Genomic DNA, 22,338 nt, shown 5'->3' with positions numbered 1-22,338 from the left:
GGGGAGGGAAGAGCCAGTAGAGGATGAGAGGGTGAAGATGGCAGTAAAACAGAGGAGGTGGCTGGGTGCAAATATTTTTTAAGTGGTAAGAGGGGATGGGTCTCCTCTGAAAAGGAAGCTACCAGCACATGGAGTTAGTCCCTTTGGCAGGTTTGGAGATGCAGCACAGTAGTGTTAGTAAGGTTAATTGGGTGCAGTGCACTGCTCTAAGCAGTTGAAAAAGTTGAACAGGCCAGAGTGACAGCCAGCTCCATCCTGCTCCTCCAGCAGTTTCCAAGCCTCTAAGTCTAGTTTGCCTGCCAGAATCCTGAGCCGGTTCACCAATGTTCCATTGGAACCTGGACTGGATCAGCAGCCGGCTGGGGGAGACAGTGTGTGGGTGGGTGCAGGGGGAGAGGAGAGGCTGTTTGGCTTTGATTTGGCCCGTAAAAACTTGGCAGTGCCAAGGTCCAGGAGGCCATTCCCCAGAATCCTCTGGGAGCAGACTGCATGATAACACACCAACAAATCTTGGCTAACAGACTAAACATTCTGCTGTTTGAGAAATGCAGTAAAACAGTGAAGCTTATTGATGCTGTAGTTTTCCTATGCAGAATTATTCCAGGAATACGGGCAGAGAAGATAATAAATATATAGGTCTCAGCTCCAGCTGGTTGTCATCACCCTACTCCTTCCCTCTTGCCAGGGGCTTGGCCTGTCTCTTCCTCCCAGGTGTGGCCACAAAGACCAGCCCATACTTTTCCCCAGCCACCATTCCTCTTTCCTAAGCAGCCCTCCCAGAACCTGGCTGACCTTAATGAATTAGAAAGAAAAATAGAAGAGAAATGGAACCCGAAGGAGAACCCGGAGCTGGAGGAGAAGCAGGAAGATATAATAAATGAGTGGGGTGAGGGCTCTACTGGTGTGGGGAGGGCAAAGTGAGGCTAACCAGCAAGAGGAAAGAGGAAATGAAGTTGGTGGGGGGAGGGGGGAGAGAAGAGGGGGAAGAGAGAGTAAGGAAAACAGAAAAATATTGGTGCCTTATGTTTGGCTACCTCTGTGCCCCTGTGTCTTGCTTCTGTCTGCCTCTGAACCTTGGGCAAGTTATGGAATTTCTCTCTGCCTCTTCTCCTTCCTAATTAGACTGGGAGCCCCATGTGGAACCTGATTATCTTCTACCTCCCCCAGAGCTTAGTACCGTGCTTAACAAGTACCACAATTGTTAAGGTTTTCCATTAATAAAATGGAGAAAATACTCACCGCTCCCTACCTCCGAGGGATGATTTAAGAACTCCTGCAATAGGTTTTAGCACTTTATGTCCACAGCTGTCATTGATTTATTTCTATTCATGTCTGTCTCCCTCTGTAGACTGTAAGCTCATTGTGGGCAGGGAATGTGTCTACTATACTGTCGGACTGTAGTCTTCCAAGTGCTTAGTACAGTGCTCTGCATGCAGTAAGCGCTCAATATGATTGAATGAACGAATGAATTTATGTATATATCTGTAATTTTATTTATTTGTATTGATGCCTCGTTGCGAGCTCGTTGTGGGCAAGGAATGTCATTATTGTTGCATTGTACTTTCCCAAGTGCTTAGTACAGTGTTCTGCACACAGTGAGTGCTTAATAAATATGATTGAACGAATGACTGAGCAAATCCTATACTGCATGTATGTCCTTCTCTTTATTATCTTTAGATCGAAACCTCTGAGATGACACAAGCTGTTTGGTTTTGATTTACTCTGTTCAAACTTGGCAGTGCTAAGTATGGGAGGAATGTTTACCTGAGGGTACTGCTAGGTTTATTTTACCTGTTTTTCCTCACATGTCCCATCCAAAAATGCTGTACTGAGGTGAAAAGAGCTTTGAAGCAGCAGGCCTAGTGGAAAGAGCATGGGCCTGAGAGTCAGGGGACCTGGCTCTACCACTTGTCTGCTGTGTGACCCTGGGCAAAGTACTTAACTTCTCTGTGCCTCAGTTACCTCCTGTAAAATGGAGATTAAATTCTACTCCCTCCTACATAGAACTGTGAGTCCCATATGAGATAGAGACAGCATCCAACCTGATGATCTTGTATCTACTCCAGCACTTAATACAGAAGCACTTAACAAGTACCATCAAAAAATATTTCATGATGAAGCTTCGGAGAAGCAGCATGGCCTAGTGGAAAGAACTCAGGCCTGGAAGTCAGAGAGGACCTGGGTTCTAGTCCCAGTTCTGCCACTTGCCTGCTGTGTGGCCTTGGACAAGTCATTTAACTTCTCTGGGTCTCACTTTCCTCATAAGCAAAGTGGAGACACAATACCTGCTCTCCCTTCTTAGACTGAGCCCCATGTAGGACAGGGATCTGATCTGATGGCAATAATGGCATTTGTAAAGCGCCATTTGTTAAGCGCTTATTATGTGCCAAACACTGTTCTAAGCACTGGGGTAGATACAAGGTAATCAGGTTGTCCCATGTGGGGTTCACAGTCTTAATCCCCATTATACAGATGAGGTAACTGAGGCACAGAGAAGTCAAGTGACTTGCCCAAAGTTACACAGCTGATAAGTGGCAGGGGGATCTGATCTGATAATAATAATAATAATGACATTTGTTAAGCGCTTATTATGTGCCGAGCACTGTTCAAAGCGCTGGGGTAGATACAAGGTAATCAGGTTGACCCACGTGGGGGTCATTGTCTTAATCCCCATTTTAGAGATGAGGTAACTGAGGCACAAAGAAGTCAACTGAATTGCCCAAAGTTACACAGTTGATAAGTGGCAGAGCCAGAATTAGAATCCACGACCTTTGACTCCCAAGACCGTACTCTTTCCACTAAGCCACGCTTCTCTCGATTATCTGATCTGATTATACTGTGCCCAACTTGATTACCTTATATCTAATCTATTCCAGCACTTAGTACAGTACCTGGCACATTGTAAGCAGTTAATACATATTATTATTATTATTATTACAAGAACTAGTATTGTATGTGCCTTTGAGGAGTTGTTATACTGCTATTATTAGGTTATTATGATATGACTGCACTTAGGCTATTTTGCTCATGTTGAGTTGTTTGTGCCTAAGTGTAAGGGACATGCTTATATATTACTATTGTGAACATTCAATTATCCAGGGTAAAGTGGGTAAGGATACTGTAGATAAAGAAAGCATAAACTGCTAAAATTATATTTTTGGATCTGTTTGGGCTTAGTCAAATTTTTATTCCAGAAATACTAAGGTGAGTTTTATTTTCTTTCCTGTCCCCTTCCAGAGAGAATTCCTTGTAAAGTTGCTGAAGAGCAGTGAAATGGCCAAAACGCAGGGACAGGAAGAAAAAGCAGGAAAAGCAAAAGACCCGTATAGTTCACTAGCAGAAGAATCAATAGCTGAACAGTTGAGATTTGACTGCCTTGGCTTCCATTTCTTGCCTGTGGGTTTCTGAAGTTTTACTCATTCTTGTCTTCATGTTTCTGTTCATCTTCCCACCTAAACCCTCTCCTTCCCCCGACTTTCCCATCACTATAGACAACACCACTAACCTTCCTGCCTCACAAGCCCACAACCTCGGCATCATCCTCATCTCTTCTCTCTTCTTAAACCCACATAGTCCGTGGTCACCAAATCCTGTTGGTCCTTCCTTTGCAACATCTCTAAAATCTGCCCCTTGCTCTCCATCCAAACTGCTACCATACTGGTTTAAGCACTTGTCATATCCTGCCTTGACTACTGCATCAGCCTCCTCGCTGACCCTTCCTGTCTCCTGTCTCTGCCCTCTCCTGTATAGTTTTTCTATTAAATCTTTCTGAGCACAACTCCCCAAACCTGAAAAACCTTCAATGGTTGCCCATGTATCTGCACATCAAACAGAAACTCCTTACCATTGGATTTGAGGAACTCAAACAGCTCTCCCCATCTACCTAACCTCGCTTTCCTCCCACTTCAACACAGCCTGCACACTTTACTCCTTTAACACCAACCTACTCATTATACCTCGATCTCATCTCACTCACTTTTGACCCCTTGTTTATATCCTGTCTCTTGCTAGAACTCCCTCCCACTTCATATCCAACCAAACACCACTTTCCCCATCTTCAAAGCCCTACTAAAATCATAATTGCTTCAGGAAGTCTTTCCTAAAATCTCATTTCCCTGTCTTATTCTCCCTCCCTTCTGTGTCACCTATACACTTTAAAGTTCATATCCCCTTAAGCACTGTGACACTCACCCCACCCCTAACCCACACTTGTACAGATCCATAATTATACTCTGTTCCTTCCCCTACCTGTAATTTATCATCATCAATCATATTTATTGAGTGCTTACTGTGTGCAGAGCACTGTACTAAGCACTTGGGAAGTACAAATTGGTAATATATAGAGACAGTCCCTACCCAATATCTGCCTCCCCTACTGGATTGTAAACTCTGAGGGCAGGGATTGTGTTTACTAAAGCTACTGCACTGTGCTTAAGTGCTTAGTACAGTGCTATGCAGATGTAAGTGCTCAATAAATACCGATTGTTCACACTTTGCTGCCCTGGTTTATTTTGGGGGCTAATCATTTCAGGACTGGGCTCCTACTGGGTCATTCCATGCACTGTTGGTATTGATTACAGACTCTGAGTCTCTTCCTCCCATGTTTTTACATTTGGTTGTAATGTACATGAGGTCTGTTTACTTGTATTGATGTCTGTCTCTCCACCTCTAGACTGTGAGCTTGTTGTGGGCAGGGCTTGTCTCTATTGCTGTAGTGTACTTTCCCAAGTGCTTAGTACAGTGCTCTGCACACAGTAAGCACTCAATAAATATGATTGAATGAATGAATGGATGGACAATAAGCAACTGGGAACATCCCTGGCACTGGGGGCAGGGGAGATGTTTCTGGGTTGTCTCTATTTAACAGACACTTTTAAAAACATACAATTAACAAACTGCTTAGGGTGGTAATGGAAGCATCTACTTCCCTAGATTTTGAGGGTGCTGCAATCCATCTTTAGGATTCATGGAGTGGAAAGTGGAAAGTGGTTCCCTCCCTATTTTAAATTGATGAATCAAAGAATGCATGTTTTTGATGAAGAAGGAAAGCAGGATGATAAAAGACAAATAGCCAATATAGGAGACAAATGAAATTTTGAATCGGACGTCTTACCCAGCCCACCAGAATGTGGCCGACGTGGTCAGTGGATCCGTCAGTCTTCCTTACTTCCTGAAGCTGTCTGAGGAGATCTGGAACAATGCAAAGCATTTACTTGTTAGACAAAGATGAACATAGCTAAAAGTAGGGTAAAAGTTTAAAGTATTAATACATAAATAATAACTGAGTTGTGCTAATGCATCTTAATTATGCCTGCAAGTCACAACTTGCAGTGTGATACCTTCATGCAGAGGGATTAAGGAGTCCAGTGTTCCAAAAATTTGGTTTAACTCTTGTTCTGTCATTATGGAGAGTTTAAGCATGGGGTCATGGTATGCCTGCATAAACAATGAAAGAAATAGAAACATACATTGAAAATCAAAGACCAGGTTGGAACTGTCACATCATTTGTGTACCTTATCAATACACTTCACCACTTGCCCTGACCAGACTATGTTCTCTAATAACAGCAAAAGTACAAAGGATGAATTACCACAACCCTCTACACTGAACAGGACACAGAACCAGACAAGTGTGGTTGTATGAGGTTAGTTCCAAAAGTGGACAGTGGATCGAGCTTCATGATTTCATTAGAAACCATGAAGAGCCCCCTCCTTCCTCTCCCCCTTCTCCCCCTCCCATCCCCCCCGCCTTACCTCCTTCCCCTCTGCACAGCACCTATACATATATGTATATATCTTTGTACATATTTATTACTCTATTTATTTATTCTACTTGTACATATTTATTCTATTTATTTTATTTTGTTAATATGTTTTGTTTTGTTGTCTGTCTCCCCCTTCTAGACTGTGAACCCGCTGTTGGGTAGGGACCGTCTCTATATGTTGCCAACTTGTACTTCCCAAGAGCTTAGTACAGTGCTCTGTACACAGTAAGCGCTCAATAAATACGACTGAATGAATGAATGAATGAATTAGAGTTGCAGTAAAAATGGAAGTATATGGAATGCTTGGGATGAGGTACAGTCTGGGTACCTGAACATTCAGGATTATTAAGTTCTATATTTTTTATCTGAGGGCACTGAAGCAACAGGCTCAAAGACCTCAAGGACCTGACCTCAGGTCTTTACAATGGTAATATCACTGCAACAGTTTGGCTATGTTTATTCCAATTGCTGCTCTGATAAGGGGGCTGCAGGGACCCCCAGGATCAACCCAGGAACACAGATAACTCAGTTTTCTGGATATGGATATTTTTACTGTGGAATATAATCTTGATGTTTTTACACTAAAATGACTGAATTCTTTTGCCTGGTCTTTACTGAGAAAGACGTAGATAAATTCTTAATCGTTTTTGGAAGCCAACAGGCCAGAAGAACTGGATCAAAGTGTGGCAGCTACACAGGATGATTTAGGGTAAATTGATAAACGAGATATAAACAAATCACGAGGACCAGATGGTATTCACCCCAGAGTTCTGAGGAATTCAGAGGGGAAGTTGCATAATTCCTGGTGAGATCTGGAAGAGGAAGTATACAATGAATCTTTCTTTGCAAATGGCCTCTTTCAGAAGACTGATACATCGCCAACATAACTCCCATCTTTAAGACAAGTTCCTGGAGAGATTCTGGGAATTACACACTTCTTTGTCTGGAAAATTTGTAGAGTTGATATTTGTGTTCAGGATCACAGAGCTCTTAGAAAAACACATTCCACTGGGGAAAAGACAACATGGCTTCTGGAAGTGGAAATCATACTTCACTAATCTGTTGGAGTTCTTTGAAGGAGTTAGTGTGCATGTGGGATGGAGAAGAGCTGGTAAGTACAATATAGTTTGATCATCAAAAGGTTTCATGCTTAAGACTTAAACAATCCTGAGTAAATTATGAGATTGGAGGGGAATGCTCCAACACGGGGCAACAGCCCAAAAGGCCAGTCAAATGTTGATCAACATCAGGAATGGAATACAAAACAAATGCATGGTTTTCCCACTGGATAAGACCACAGCATTGCTACACATGGAATACCAAATGCAGTTTTGCCACATTTTATGAAGAACAAAAGCAGCGTGGCCTAGCAGATAGAGCATGGGCCTGGATGTCAGAAGGACATGGGTTCTAATCCCAGCTCCACCACTTGCCTGCTGTGTGACCTTGGGCAAGTCACTTCACTTCTCTGTGCCTCAGTTACCTCATATGTAAAATGGGAATTAAGATTGAGAACACAGAAGCGTGGCTTAGTGGAAAGAGCACGGACTTAGGAGTCAGAGGTTGTGGGTTCTAATCTTGACTCTGCCATTTATCAGCTGTGTAACTTTGGGCAAATCATTTAAGTTCTCTGTGCCTCAGTTACCTCATCTGTAAAATGGGGATTAAGACAAAGCCCCACGTGGGGCAACCTGATTACCTTGTCTCTACTCCAGTGCTTAGAACAGTGCTTGGCACATAGTAAGTGCTTAAAAAAATACCATCATTTTTATTACTATATGGGAGAGAGGCTGTGTCCAACCAAATTTGCTTGTATAAAATAATAATAATAATAATGGCATTTATTAAGCACTTACTATGTGCAAAGCACTGTACTAAGTGCTGGTATCTACCTCAGTGCTTAGAACAGTGTCTGGCACTAAGTGCTTAAATACCACAATTATTAAAATCGAGAACAGCAACTAAAATGGTCAGAGGGATGGAGTATTTGGGTGATACATTAAAAAGATTTGGAATATCAGTCTTGATAGGCTGAAAGGTGACATGAATGAAATCTACAAGATCATGAAAGGTGTGGACAGAGCAAACACAGAATTATTGTTCATGCACTTGGATCTGTGCCTTAGGGCACTTGCTATTCCCCCACCCTCACCCCTACGGCACTTATGCGCTTATCTTTTAATTTACACATTATTTATTTATATTAATGCCTGTCTCCCCCTCTAGACTGTAAACTCATTGTGGGCAGGGAACATGGCTGCCTACTCGGTTGTACTGTACTCTCTCAAGCGCTTACTACAGTGCTCTGCACATAGTAAGCACTCAATACCATTGATTGATCGACTGAATAAATCCCCAAATATGACACGCAAGCTTTCACGCTTTTGGTGTTATTACACACACTATCTGAGGATCTGGGGGAACAACCATGGTGTTTTCCCCCAAAAGTCTTAGTTGTTTGCATGGGCTTTCCTGTTGGCAGACAAGGGCTATGTAGCTTTGAACTTCAGAGTTCTTAAAGATGGTTGTACTAGGTTATCCACTAAGGAAGTGATCAGCAACCCAAAACAGTTGCTGTACTAAACTGAGAGCATGATTAGGGCAAATTGGCACAGTGTGTGTTGAGTTTCCAAGAAGGCTTGTCATGGTGTGGCCTCAACTGCTGCATTCAAGGTCTACAGCCACAGGCCTATGCAGTGGGCTACCATCCTAGGTGGCCACAGTACCACTGCCATTGATAGACATGGTGCACCAGGGAGATTGAAGGGGAGAGACATGTCTCCAGAGCAGCTGCTCTAAATCAGAAGACTTACTGCCTTCTGGAAGAGCCGTGGCCATCTCAGAAGTAGACACCAGGTAGGCTGTTCAGAATAGTTGAGTGTGCTACCCTCTAGCACTGGGCTTGGCACACAGTAAGCACTTAACAAATACCATAATTATTAAGTCAGGGGTTGCTGACCAGAGCACTAGACTATGGATTTTGCCTCTGCCTGCGCAGATAAAGTGTCAGAGTCCCTTCTTGGGAACCTGGTAGCATATTCTGATTGCCCTGGGAACCTGCAGGCAGCAATCAATCCATAATATTTACCCATCATATTTATCATTAAAATCTACCCTTTCCTCTCCATCCAAACTGCTACCACCTTGATTACTGTTATCAGCCTCCACTCCAGTCCATACTGCCCTCTGCTGCCCAGATCATTTTTCTACAAAAATGTTCAGTCCATGTTTCCCCACTCCTCAAGAACCTCCAGTGGTTGCCCAGCCACTACCGCATCAAACAAGGACTCCTTACCATTGGCTTTAAAGCACTCAAGCACCTTGCCCCCTCCTACCTCACCTCATTACTCTCCTATTACAACCCAGCCCACAAACTTCGCCTCTCTAATAATAATAATAATAATGGCATTTATTAAGTGCTTACTATGTGCAAAGCACTGTTCTAAGCACTGGGGAGGTTACAAGGTGATCAAGTTGTCCCACAGGGGGCTCACAGTCTTAATCCCCATTTTACAGATGAGGTAACTGAGGTACAGAGAAGTTAAGTGACTTGCCTACCCACTCACTGTACCTAGATCTGGTCCATTACACTGCCGACCTCTCACCCATGTCCTGCCTCTGGCCCGGAATGCCGTCCCTTTTCATAACCAGCAGACAATTACTCTCCCCACCTTCAAAGCCATATTGAAGGCACACCTCCTGCAAAAAGACTTCCCTAAGTCCTCATTTCCTCTTTTTCCACTTCCTTTTGCATCTGTCTTGCTCCCTTTATTCACCACCCTGCCTCCAGCCCCACAGCACTTAAGTACATATCCATAATTAATTTATTTACAAAATGTCTGTCTCCCCTTCTAGACTGTAACCTCATTGTGGGCAGGGAATGTGCCTGTTATATTATTATGTTGTACTCCCCCAAGTGCTTAGCACAGTGCCCTGCACACAGTAAGGGCTCAATAAATGTGATTGATTACTATGTGCGGAGCATTGTACTAAGTGCTTGGGAGCATACAATGTAACAGAGTTGGTAGACATATTCCTTGCCCACAGTGAGCTTACATTCTAGAGAGAAGAAGGAGATCACTGGTGACCTTAAAAAGGGCAATTTTGGTGGAGTGAAGGGGGTGGAAGCCAGATTGCAGGGGAACAAGCAGAGAGTTGGAGGAGAGGAAGTGGAGGCAGCGGGTGTAGACAACTTGCTCAAAGAGTTTGGACAGGAATGGTAGGAAGAAGATGGGGTGATAATTGGAGGGAGCCATGGGGTCTAGGGAGGGTATTTTTTAGGATGGGGAGCCACTGAGAAGCAGCATGGCCTAGTGGATAGACCACAGGCCTGGGAGTCAGAAGGACCTGGGTCCCATTACTGGCTCTGCTACTTGTCTGCTGTGTGACTTTGGGCAAGTCACTTCACTTCTCTGTGCCTCGGTTACCTCATCTGTAAAATGGGGATGAAGACTGTGAGTCCCTTGTGGGACAGGGACTGTGCACAACCTTATTTGCTTGTATCCACTCCAGTGCTTAAAATAGTGCCTGGAACATAGTAAGCACTTAATAGATGCCACAATTATTATTATTATTATTATTATTATCATTATAGGCATGTTTGAAAGGAGTGGGGAAGAAGCCATTGGAAAGTGAACAGTTAAAGATGGTGGTCAGGTAGGGAGGGGAAGAAGGGAGGGGGCAAGTGCTTTGAGAGTCATAAATAAAAAGAGAGCCTCTGCAGTGATGGAGGAATCAGGGGACGTATTACATGGATATTTGGTAAGGAGGTTTTATCTTAAAATTATATTTCAAAATCTGAGTTAAAATTTGGTGATCTTGGGCTTGATCAGAAGGAAAGTGTTGCACCATGCCTTTGGTGGCTAAAGCAATATAAGGAGACTCCTAGAGATCTTCTGAACAGTTGCTTATCTGCTTCCTGCCATTGACTTGGATAACAGTGCGTGGGATTGAGATTGATATATTCAATATCAGTCTTGCAGAAAGGTTTTGAAAATTTTATCAGTCCATTAGTCCACCGAAGTGTAAAATAAGGAAAACCAACATTTCTTTACATTTTGTCGAAGGCAAGAGGGCAAATGATCAAGCCACATCAATTTCTTTCATGTAAGAACAAGCACAAAGACCTCTATCCTCCTCACTAGCATTCACCTAGAATGGCTTCGCTATATATGAATCTTTAAAATACAAAGCAGTGTGGATTTGGGCCAAATTATAATCTCAGATATATAGACTGCGAGTCTGTTGTTGGGTAGGGACCATCTCTATATGTTGCTGACTTGTACTTCCCAAGCACTTAGTACAGTGCTCTGCACACAGTAAGTGCTCAGTAAATATGATTGAATGAATGAATGAATGAATATTTGTGTGATGGCCTGGTCACCTTTTTAGGGTTGGACATCCAGATACCTAGAGCCTACGGAAATTTACAGCCACGGTCAGGGCTTTTGGGGGGCTCCAAGCTACTGCTCACCATGATTGCTCTAGAAGTTTGCTACTGTAATTCCATGATTCTGACATTTGGTACTCTCCCGCCCCCAACCCCGAGCATTTAAGGAGCATTTAGGGAAGCAGTGTGGCCTAGTGGAAATGGGCACAGCCTGTGAGTCAGAGGACCTGGGTTCTAAGCCCTGCTCTGAGTCCCTGGGAATGTCACTGAACTCCTCTGGGCCCCAGTTTCCTCATCTGTAAAATAGGCATTCAATATCTGTTCTCCCTCAAGCTTAGAGTGTGGATGCTGGTTGGGGCGGGGACTGTGTCCGACCTGAATACCTAGTATCTACCCTAGCGCTTGGGACACCAGTAAGCATTTAACAAATACCACAATCATTATTTAGGGTTCACAGCTACCCAGTCCATCACCCCACTGGCTGACGACTGAGATTCGGAGGGAAATCTTATGCCTGCTTCATCCCTGTGATAGCAAGACCTCCAAATTAGCAGGTTCCACACACATAGGAAGCAGCATGACCTACTGGAAAGAGCACAGGACTGAGAGTCAGGAGGCCTGGATTCTAATTCCGGCTCCACCACTTCCCTGCTATCTGACCATGGGCAAGTCATTTAACTTCTCTGTGACTCAGTTTTCCCATATGACACCTGTTGTCCCTTCTCCTTAGACTGTGAGCCCCAGGTAGGGACAGGGACTATATCGGATTTGATTGTACTTATCCTAGCACTTGGCACACAACAAAAAACATCACAGAGATTTTTCAGGCACTCCTTCTGGTTCAATTAATTGATTTATTGACCACTTACTATGTACAGAGCACTGTATTAAGTGCTTTGGAGAGTGCAGTCTTCTAGACTGTGAGCCCACTGTTGGGTAGGGACCATCTCTATATGTTGCCAACTTGCACTTCCCAAGCGCTTAGTACAGTGCTCTGCACACAGTAAGTGCTCAATAAATATGATTGATTGATTGCAAGACAACAGATTATAATCAGATCAATCCAGCATTTCCCGGGGTTAAAGGTTTCAACAGTTGTGCAACATAATCTTAAACTAGATCTAGGGAATGACCCCTAGCTCCACTCTTATTCCTAACTTAAATCTGGGTTCCTGCCCACCTGAAATACTGTTATATTTTCCTTAGCAGCTGCTCCTCTCTGGGTATGTCATCCATAGTTCTTTTCCTGGTAGTTCAACTTGCTGACCTCAGCCTTTCTGGGAAACACCAATGATATACGCCTTCCTGCCTGGAACCCTGGCAGGGCCTTCTTTCTCTGTGGCTCCGGGTATTCTCTCTGGGGCTCTAGCCCCTGCCTCCTTGCCTAATTCTTCCCTGGTAATTGGATGTGCTCCAGCTGAGATCAGCAGATGAGTGATCGACATTCTATGTAAAACAGCTTTCCCGCTGGGAGGGGTACTAAGAAGTGAGCGCTTCCCAGATCTGGAGATTTCTGGAAACATTCGTTAGGGCTCTTAGCCAGGACTGTCACAATTTGTTCTTATTGCATAAAATAAGTTTTGGAATGTATTAGAAGCTCCAGAATAAATCCGTTTATAAGTAGTTCTGGGCATAGTTTAAGCAATTCCATCTCCACCTCACTAGTTAGATGGAGCTTGTCCCACTTGATATTTAATGACTCTTTCTTTTGTTAGGAGGAATTGTGGAAAAAAAAGTATTTTTCATAACAAAAAACCCAATAGATTTTGAGGATGTATTTTTCAGGAGGAAAAAAAATACCTTTTTTGCTAATTTCAAGTCCTCTATCAAGTCTTCTTCCCCCTGGGAAAGCTCAAAAATAGCCTGCAAGAAAAAAAATGAAAATGTTGCCTTATACTTTTCATTTCATGTCAATTCTAAATTCAGCTAGTAATTGCTATCTTTTCAATAGGCTACATAGTTACATTTTACTTTACTTGCTTTACTTCAAGCCCTATATATAGATATTACATTTTACTGATGTTTAGCATTAATGATGAATATTTCCTTTAAAGAAAAGATTTTGCAAAACTGGGCAAAAACATTTCTTGTGTGACAGCAGTAAACATTTTTAGACTCACAAATGTTTCTAATCTTAAAAGTCATCTTTCATGTTACAGTATTTCAGCATAACTGAACAAGTTTCTTAACTATTTTTGGTACAATAATTACAGTTTGTGCAGTGAATTACGTGTGTTGCAACTGGCAATTAAAATGGCCCAGGCTTATTAGTAACACATATGATATAGGACTATAGTCAAAATGAGTGGCACTGCAGTTGTTAATTTGGGCATAATTGTTTTGCTTCTTTAAAGAAACAGACTCTACAACAACCCAATGGAACCTTTACTCTTGGCATGATAAAAGGTTATATTTTACATTGAAGTTTGTGTTGCTTCTTATTTCTTTAATGATGGGTACATTTAAATGATCCTAAATTAATGTGAAGTACCTTACCAACCACTGAAGGAATAAAAAGTCAATATGATAGGAACCAGACATGAGATCCAATATGATCTGGCATGATTAAATGCTCACAACGTAACAGTCACAATATTTGTACGTACTTATCCTTTGTATCCAAGATTCTCCACATAGGTGACAAATGGGAGATGATAGCTGCCACTAAATTACATTCAGGAATTTCTGCAATCTTCCTGAATGTAATTTAGTGACAGCTATCATCTCCAGTTTCCAGAGAGCAAAACGGAGGCACAGCGGTTTACAGAGCCACACCTAACGATCCAAGTGAGCTGGGTCTAGGCTAACCAAGTAAAACACCAAATTTATAAGCATGCACTTTATCTGGCCAGAGTCTTCATTGTTATTTCATCTTTCCTTTCTGAAGCAGCAGATTTGATGTGCTTAAAGAAAAGTGGAGTCACTCAATCTCTTTATTGGAACAGTCACACTCTTCAGTATTCATTCATTCAATCGTATTTATTGAGTGCTTACTGTGTGCAGAGCACTGTACTAAGCGCTTGGGAAGTACAAGTTGGCAACATATAAGCTGGGGAGGGAGTCGTGGCAGAAGGGGCCGAGGCAGAGGCCACTAATAAGTTATTCTACTTACCAGCTAACCCAATTAAAAAAAAATTCAACATTTAAACATGAAAAAGTGCTTTATCCATTGACCAAATAGGGCATCTTTACTTAGAGCTCAATTCCATGGACCCACTCTGGCTACCACAGGACCCCACTGCAACCACCCTGACAGCACCTCTTCCCTTGCTCTGACCTGACTGTTCCAACTAAAAAATAGCCCAAGCTATGCCAGGGAGAGGGAAATGTGAATTTGGTCCAGGGAATACGAGGAGTGCTTGACTTTGACCTTCATAGCCACAGTCGACCACCATGTTAAACTAGTTATGAAAAGAGTACCCTTGAAACAAAATCAAAGTCATTGCAAAGGTAAAATTTAATGACATTCAATATGATTTTCTTCTAATAGCTTTGCCTCAAAGCTGCATATTAATCCACAGTTATTTCTGCACTGCACTTTTCTGCACTGGGGGCCCCATTCCATGTGAAATCATAAATTGAGAATTAAAAAAAAATCATAAATTGAGAATTATCAATGAGCACAATTTAGGAAGGGAACGACATTAAAAGAATAAACATCACTCTCAGAGCTTTTGGGGGTAAGACTCACATTAAAAATATTCTTTTCGTTTTTCACTGTGTTTGTATTTTGAAAGAACATTTTTCCACGAACACCAGCCCATTAGCTGTAACAGAAACCACACCACAAGCTGCCTGCCATCAGTGTTGCTTTTTGATTTATGGCTCCAATGGCTAGTATAGAAATGTCACACAGTGTGTAGTGGAATCAATGTTAGGGGGCTGGAAGACTCACTGTTCTCATTTGGCTGACACAACAGCAAAAGAAGAGCAAATCTCATGAACACAGAACCCCAAAGTTCAGTAATTTAGTGGCTCCAAGTTTACTTTATTTTAATCTGGTCTGGGTAGGATTGTAAAGTCTTTTTCCTCTTTCCTTTAAACATTTTCCTAGACCCCTTCTGCCCAGGAATTGGGAGGCTTAAAAGAACACACAACTGATCATGTTCACTCACGATAGCAATCCCAGGCAGAAGATGTGTTTTCTGAAATACACATTTCCCTGCAGTCCAGGTGCAGTAGCAACATCTGAGACGTGAAAAATGTGAGACTTTAAATTTTATAAACTCCACACATTCATTTCTTCATGTCAACATGATTCTGTTAGCCAATCACATTTCCCCACTTTGGGCCAAAGCATAGTTTACATTTCTAGAAGAACATGTATCCAATTTAGTTTAACATTTATCATTTTGAAAGTTGTCAAATTTTCAAAATTAAGGCTTTTTTTAATCCAGGGAGGTAATATTTATCATTTGAAGTGTGTTGAATTTTAAAAATTAAGGTTTTTTTAAAAAACTGAGGAGGTAACAACAGTACCACAACTACACCTGGGAAAAGTTTCAGTCTTTTTTAAAGCACTTGAAAGGGGATCCAATTTAAACCACAATAGACTTATGTGTTTCTCTCATGGGCAAGCTGCAGATCTGAACACTTAAGAAGTGGTGAAAGGATGCATCACCTTAGCTTGCCCTAGGGGACTGAAAAAAATAACACCAGGAAGAAGGGTTCACATACAGTTGCCAGCATTGGATGCAGTTGGGGGTGGGGGTGGGGGTAACAGGGGTGGACCTTCTCTCCAGCCGCAAAATCAGGACTGTGGAAGTGAAATCATTTACTTCATCCCTTCTCCTGGCTGCTGCAGTTTTCCTACTCTGTGTGCATCTCTGGTGCCTCTAGAGCTCTCTGGCTGCTGTCTCTGGTTTTGGGTGTGGCTCCAGATGTTTCTGGCTTCTTCTCCAGCTGTTCCCCTGGGGTTTGTTTGCATGCTTGCATTCTCTGCCTCTCTCCTGCCTTTCTTATCTCACCTCTCCTGCATATATATCTCTGCTCCATATATATGAATTATTAAACTAATAACTTTAGAAAAGAATTGATTAATTAATCCATTAATCCAGTCTTCCTAGAGCTTTCTCACCCAACCCCTATCTCCCCAACCAGAGGTGAATGTGGAATATAAAAATTATAGATACTGAAGTGGAATGTAACTGCAAAGCCAGATTACAAGAGACCATATAGCTAGCTATCTCTGGCTTTTCAGTTTCTATACCTTGAGAGAAACAGCTCAGAATGAGGGGCAGGTGAGTAGAAAGGGGACCAGGCTTAGTACCTGCTGAACTAAACTGCATGCTTCAATGATTATGGTACTCAATCCAGGCAGGCATATGCCTTGTTCTTTGCTGATGTGCTTTCATTCTGCCCTGCGGATAATGTTATTTGAATTTAGCATGTGAATCGGAGTGAAAGATCTTACCTCTTGACGTTTGATTTCCTTGGATGTAAGCATATGATTGACACAAACATCAAAAGTCTCACTCCACAGCTTGCTGTCTCTTCGTTTTGTGCTAGTAGGGGCTGCATTTCGAGACCAGGGTCGTGGGGTGAGTATATCAGGACGACTATCGCTGCGAAAGCTAATTGAACGCTAAACAATGAGAAAAACAAAGTTTTACACAGCTTTCATTATCAACATGACTGAGTGGATAACAAGTCAGTTCCTGTGTCTTCAAAATAAAGGTCACAAATTTATAAGAAAAAAAATACATGCATACCCCCCCCCACACACACAGCTGTTTATGCTCAAAAAACGACATTGCTAATGGTGAGATTACATCCATGTGTGTAGGTGCTATTGGGCGAAAACTCTTGCACACTGGCCAATGAAAATATCTTAGGACACCTTTTCTCATCCCTTGCCATTTAGAATGAGCTCAATATCCTTAAGTAGGATGGCAAGGCAATTACTGATTATTTTTGCTGTCTCTCCCTTACCAAGAGGGAAACAGCATGGCCTAGTGGAAAGAACACAGACCTGGGAGTCAGAAGATGTGGGTTTTAATTCTGGTTCTGTCACTTGCCTGCTGTAGGACCTCATTTAACTTCTCTGAGCTTAGCTACCTTATCTGTAAATGGAATTAAGTCTGTGAACCCTGTGTGGGACAGGGACTGTGTCGAGCCTGATTATCTTGTATGTACCTCAGTGTTCAGTGCAGTACCTGGCACAGAGTAAGTGCTTAACAAATAGTATTGAAAAAAATAGGCTAGAGAGGGGCTACCTGTGTTTCACCTGACTTTAGGGTTTGGAAAAGTGGAAAATGGTTTATCCTACTATTCTGCCATGATGAAGGTATGAACTTGAATTGAACTGTACTGGTGATGGTTTCTACTGAGCTATCCACAGTCTATTGTCTGGTACCACTGTGACCAGAAGCATAAGGATAAAAGGGACATGCAAAAAGAAACAAGAGCACAAAGAACATTAAAAAAGGAAATCGAACACTAGTTTGATGAAGAGGGTAAAAAGAAATAGAGCAATATTTTTAGGAATCACAATGTTTTACCTAGTCTGCTACCCAATCTTCTACTGCCCTTCTTTATGTAACACACTAAGACATTGGGGATTTCTAAATCATATCATCAGTACTGTTCTAAACCTGAAAATCTGTTTCTTTTCCTCTACATACCTGTGTGTGAATATATACACAAGCACATATAAATAGAGATCACGAAAATGGTATAGGAATCTTTGCCTCCCTGACCATTCAAATGCACATTGTCCATTCCCTTTAATCAATATGCTCCAAATCACCTGTGACTCCTACCTTCGTTACCTAATGGCTTATGTATAGCTGAAGACTACACATGGCAATATTCCTCTGCAAATGTTCAAGGTCATTTTTCAAACATCTGACTTTGAAACTGATGGATTTTTCTATCACAAATACTTTCCATTGCTTCAAATGATCTAATAAAAATGTAAATATGGTCTCTGGATACTGAGCCACTATCACTAAGTTGTTCATAAAATTTTCCACGTGCTAAACACATGAACTCCCATGATAGACTGGATTCACTAGAAATACTTTCTGACCTGAGGACCCAATCAAACTGCTGATGAGACGGAATCACCAATGGTTCACAACTGTGGAGAAGGTACTGTTCACATTATCCACATGTAGGAAAGGAACTTGTTTAAATTTCATGTCTCTATGATAATAAATTAAAAACTCTTCATTTGAATACTTCGGATGTATTAAAATCACCTTGGAGTACAAAATAATATTTTAAATATAGAGTTAGAATTGGTGTATTGTGGGGAAACAGACATCTTGATGAAAAGAAGTCTTCCGCTTCCTAAGCGGAAGGCTCTACAATTTTGGATTTACAGTTAGACAGGGGGCACTTCTTTAAGAGCTCCCCAAAGTGCTAGACTCATCAAAAACTATCCAATTATCCTACACCTACTGCTAAATTCTTTCTAAAAAGTGATGACTCTTTATATATATATATATATATAAGAAGGAAAGAAAATTTACAAGGTCCTAGACAGGTTGCAGTAGGAACAGAGGCTGACTATAAGCTTTTCTCTGCATGTGATAGCAGAGACCCAAAATATGAAGAAAACTCTTTGGATCTGATGGAACTAGAAAGCTACAAAGTAAGATCTATTCCTGCTCGCTGGGGGTGCCAAACATCAGCTTATAGCTCCCCAACACAATATTCCTTATAACAAAAAAGGAAAGACATCTTGAATGTACCCATAATCTAAATAGTGACATTTCATTGATCATCATTATTTGACCGTCAGGTACTGAAGAATCTTCTAATAGCTATAGTTAAAAATACACTAGTTTGACTTTCCCTTGATACACTCCTAACTCTTGCTAATGCTTCACCTAAAGTGGAATCCAAGCTATTTTAGGCTGTTCCAAGTGAAGATCATTGTGAAGGAAGAACCATCAGGTCTCTGGGGTCAATGGTGCAGCCAGCTGACACCCAGGATGGTCCCTGCCTTCCTCAACAGGCACTATGAAGAACATAGGAAAAACTGTGGCAGGATGGTCCTGCCTGGTCGCTATGGGGAGACCACATACTCGTACTCTCCAGGGAACAGTAAAACTGGTACGATTATAGCTTTTGTTAATTTACCCTGTTATTCATTCCCTCTGTCTGTCTCTGCCTTCCCCTCTCCCCCTCACCCCCTCAGGTTCCCACCTTTAGACTGTGAACCCCCCATGGGCCAATTTCTCCCCAGTGCTTTGTATAGTTCTTTGCATATTAAAGGCTTATTAAATGCCATTACTATTTCACTTTCTAAATAATCACAGCTATACATACACACACAATAATAATAATAATAATAATGGTATTTGTTAAGCACTTATTATGTGCCAAGCACTGCTCTAGGCACTGGGGTAGATACAAGGTAATCAGGTTGTCCCATGTGGGGCTCACAGTCCTAATCCCCATTTTACAGATGAGGTAACTGAGACACAGAGAAATTAAGTGACTTGCTCAAGGTCACTACACGTGGCAGGGCTGGGATTAGAACCCACATCCTCTGACTCCCAGGCCCGTGATCTTTCCACTAAGCTGCGCTGCTTATGTGTCAGCACCAATCAATGACTTACATTTCCAGGGTCAGTGATTTGGTGACTGCATTGATGCTGATTGGAATGGACTTTCTCTGTCAATTTTTTGCATTTAACCACTCAATATTCTTTCGTTTGTACAGTTTGAGTTAAAATCCATTTTTAATGTTTCACTTTTTAAATCTGAAAAACAATTCTACATTACCAAATTTCTGGACTAGGATGGGCCTGTAACATAAAAGTATTGAATTTAGGGGAAAAAAAGATTTTTTTAAACGGGTGCACTTAGACATAAGGTACATTTTATAGTTACAGCTTGAGGTTTTCTGAGTTAGTACAGTTCAGTTGAGGGGGGAGGGAAATACACTGAATGCAAATTTAAAATGAAAACTCTCATTTGCCATTTTCACATGAAAGAATGAATCAATCCTGTCCTTTAACTCTTCTAACACCTGAAAGACATTTTTTTCAAAGATGACACTTTTTATCCTTCAAGATTTCAGGTTCCTTTATATAGAGCCTTGGGAGCAGGGAAAGAGAAGCAGTGTTGTCTAGTGGATAGTGTACAGGCCTGGGAGTCAGAAGGGCTTGGGTTCTAATCCCAGCTCCACCAGTTGTCTGCTTTGTGACCTTGAGCAAGTCACTTAACTTCTCTGTGCCTGTTCCCTCATCTGTAAAATGGGGATTAAGACTGTGAGTCCCATGTGCGTCATGGACTGTGTTCAACCTGCCTAGTTTGTATCTACCCCAGTGCTTAGTACAGTTCCTGGCACATAGTAACCACCTAACAAATACCATTACAAAAAAAAAAAACACAAAAAAACCTAACCGTTAGGTATGTATGGAGTTATCCTTGAACTGCATATGAGCTTGAAGGGAGAAGATGCAAATACTTTTTTTCTGATTATTTTGTTGCATATCAAGGTCTGTGATCATTGGCCAAAATTTTGCTTCAAGTTCAACCCATCCTTGTTTAGCACAAATTATTTTCTCTTTTCTTAAAGCAGGGCGGTAACACAGTGAACCGAAACCAACACTATAATAGAAATGCAAAGCCCATACCCTTGATTTGATTTCTCATCCTTTTGGGCCTCAATTAATCTGAAGAATTCGGAGACTGCAGCCTTGCCCTGATCAACTTTACAAGGCTTTGAAGAACAATGAGCTTTTGGGAAAAGAGATACTACAAAATTCAGGGTAGCCTAGAGTAGCCATCAGAGAACACTGTTACAGTTGCTCCATTGGTTTGTACACTTAGCAATTTACTGTTCACATACTAATGCTTACAAAAGGATGAGTCAAATGTAGTTACAAGTCAAATGTTTGTACTGCAGTAATCTAACCTGGGTGCTGTGGCAAGGCACTAGTAATTTCATAAATTCTAGTTGTTTCACCTTGCTTATGTTGTCTTACTTTGGTTGAACCTCAGGCAGTTCACTTTCAACCTTTTTGACTGGGCCCAAATAAGGAGTGTGGAACAATTATCAGGATCATTTGAAAGTAAATATAGAGATGAGTATCATTAGATACTATAACATAGTCCAAACCTTGCACAAAGTATTTTCGTTTCAGGGAAGATATGAGAAGCACCTCTTTTTTTCATAGGTAATATTTAAAAAAACAGCAAAGCATATTGTTTGAGAAGTTCTACATGGGTTTTCAGACTTAGTCCTTCAAGCTGAATCCTAAAGCAGCACAATGACTCTCTCTTTCAAAAGCAACCTTCAACACAGCCAATAACTGCTACATTTTCTAGTGATAAGAACATACTGAGAAAATAAAGATCATACCCTATGGACCAAAACTCTTCTATTAGAAAGTAATTGAAGATCTTTCAACGATCTTCCACTAAAGAGTCCAAGTATTGTGAATAATCAAGGAAAAATGCTTACGCCTCTGCTATGTATTAAATTATTTTGAGGAAAGACAAAGCTATAAATTTGGACTCTTTTTTGCTCCAAAAAATGAAAGTCTGCTAGAGGTTATTTGGAAACTTGGCATTTAAAGAGACAGTTGTCCATAGATTTACTATTATGGGATATTAGTTTACAAATTGGGAAACAGAGATTCTGGTAACTTCAATTATTTCAATAAGTGGGGTTTTTTTGTATTTGTTAAGAGCTTACTATGTGCAAAGCATTGTACTAAGCGCCAGGGTAGAAGCAATGTTGGACACAGTCCCTGTCCCTCTAGGGGTTCACAGTCTAAGTTGGACAGAATAGGATTTAATCCCCATTTTACAGATGAGGTAACTGAGGCAAAGAGAAGTCAAATGACTTACCCAAGGTCACACAGCAAACAAGAGGAAAACTGGAACCCAGATCCTCTGACTCCCAGGCCTGTGCTCTTTCGACCAGGCCATGCTGCTTCTCAATGTCTACAGCCCCAATTTTCCTTTAATTCCCCAATTCCCAGTGACGCTCTCAGCAACACATGGATTTCACTGCCAGTGGCCTAGCATGGTCTAGAATGCTTCTAGACAAATTCCACAATCAAAACCAGATCATCAGTGGTGCTTGTGTGTTGGAGCCTATCTTCAGGACATCTCTACTTGAATGTCCCTCTGACACCTCAAACTTAATTTGTCTAAAACAGAACTCCTCATTTTCCCACCCAAATCCTATCTCCCTAGGATTTTCCCATCATTTTCCCA

General features: G+C 41.6%; 1 protein-coding gene across 4 annotated transcripts in view; it reads right to left on the bottom strand.

Moving 5' to 3' along the window:
• The window catches only part of ARHGEF3 (Rho guanine nucleotide exchange factor 3), a 104,387-nt gene that overhangs the window by 40,219 nt on the left and 41,830 nt on the right, over positions 1-22,338 (bottom strand). For all 4 annotated transcript variants that reach the window (XM_038740071.1, XM_038740072.1, XM_038740074.1 and 1 more), the window contains 4 exons: positions 16,568-16,738; positions 12,955-13,017; positions 5,340-5,436; positions 5,114-5,190 (listed from right to left, as the gene is read on the bottom strand). In XM_038740071.1, the coding sequence (XP_038595999.1) occupies positions 5,114-5,190; positions 5,340-5,436; positions 12,955-13,017; positions 16,568-16,738 (408 nt within the window). The remainder of the gene's footprint in view (positions 1-5,113; positions 5,191-5,339; positions 5,437-12,954; positions 13,018-16,567; positions 16,739-22,338) is intronic.

This window comes from Tachyglossus aculeatus, chromosome X1, assembly GCF_015852505.1.
Source record: "Tachyglossus aculeatus isolate mTacAcu1 chromosome X1, mTacAcu1.pri, whole genome shotgun sequence".
Taxonomy (NCBI): domain Eukaryota; kingdom Metazoa; phylum Chordata; class Mammalia; order Monotremata; family Tachyglossidae; genus Tachyglossus; species Tachyglossus aculeatus.
The sequence above is the reverse complement of the archived record's forward strand: the minus strand, read 5'-3'. Positions and strand labels throughout refer to the sequence as shown.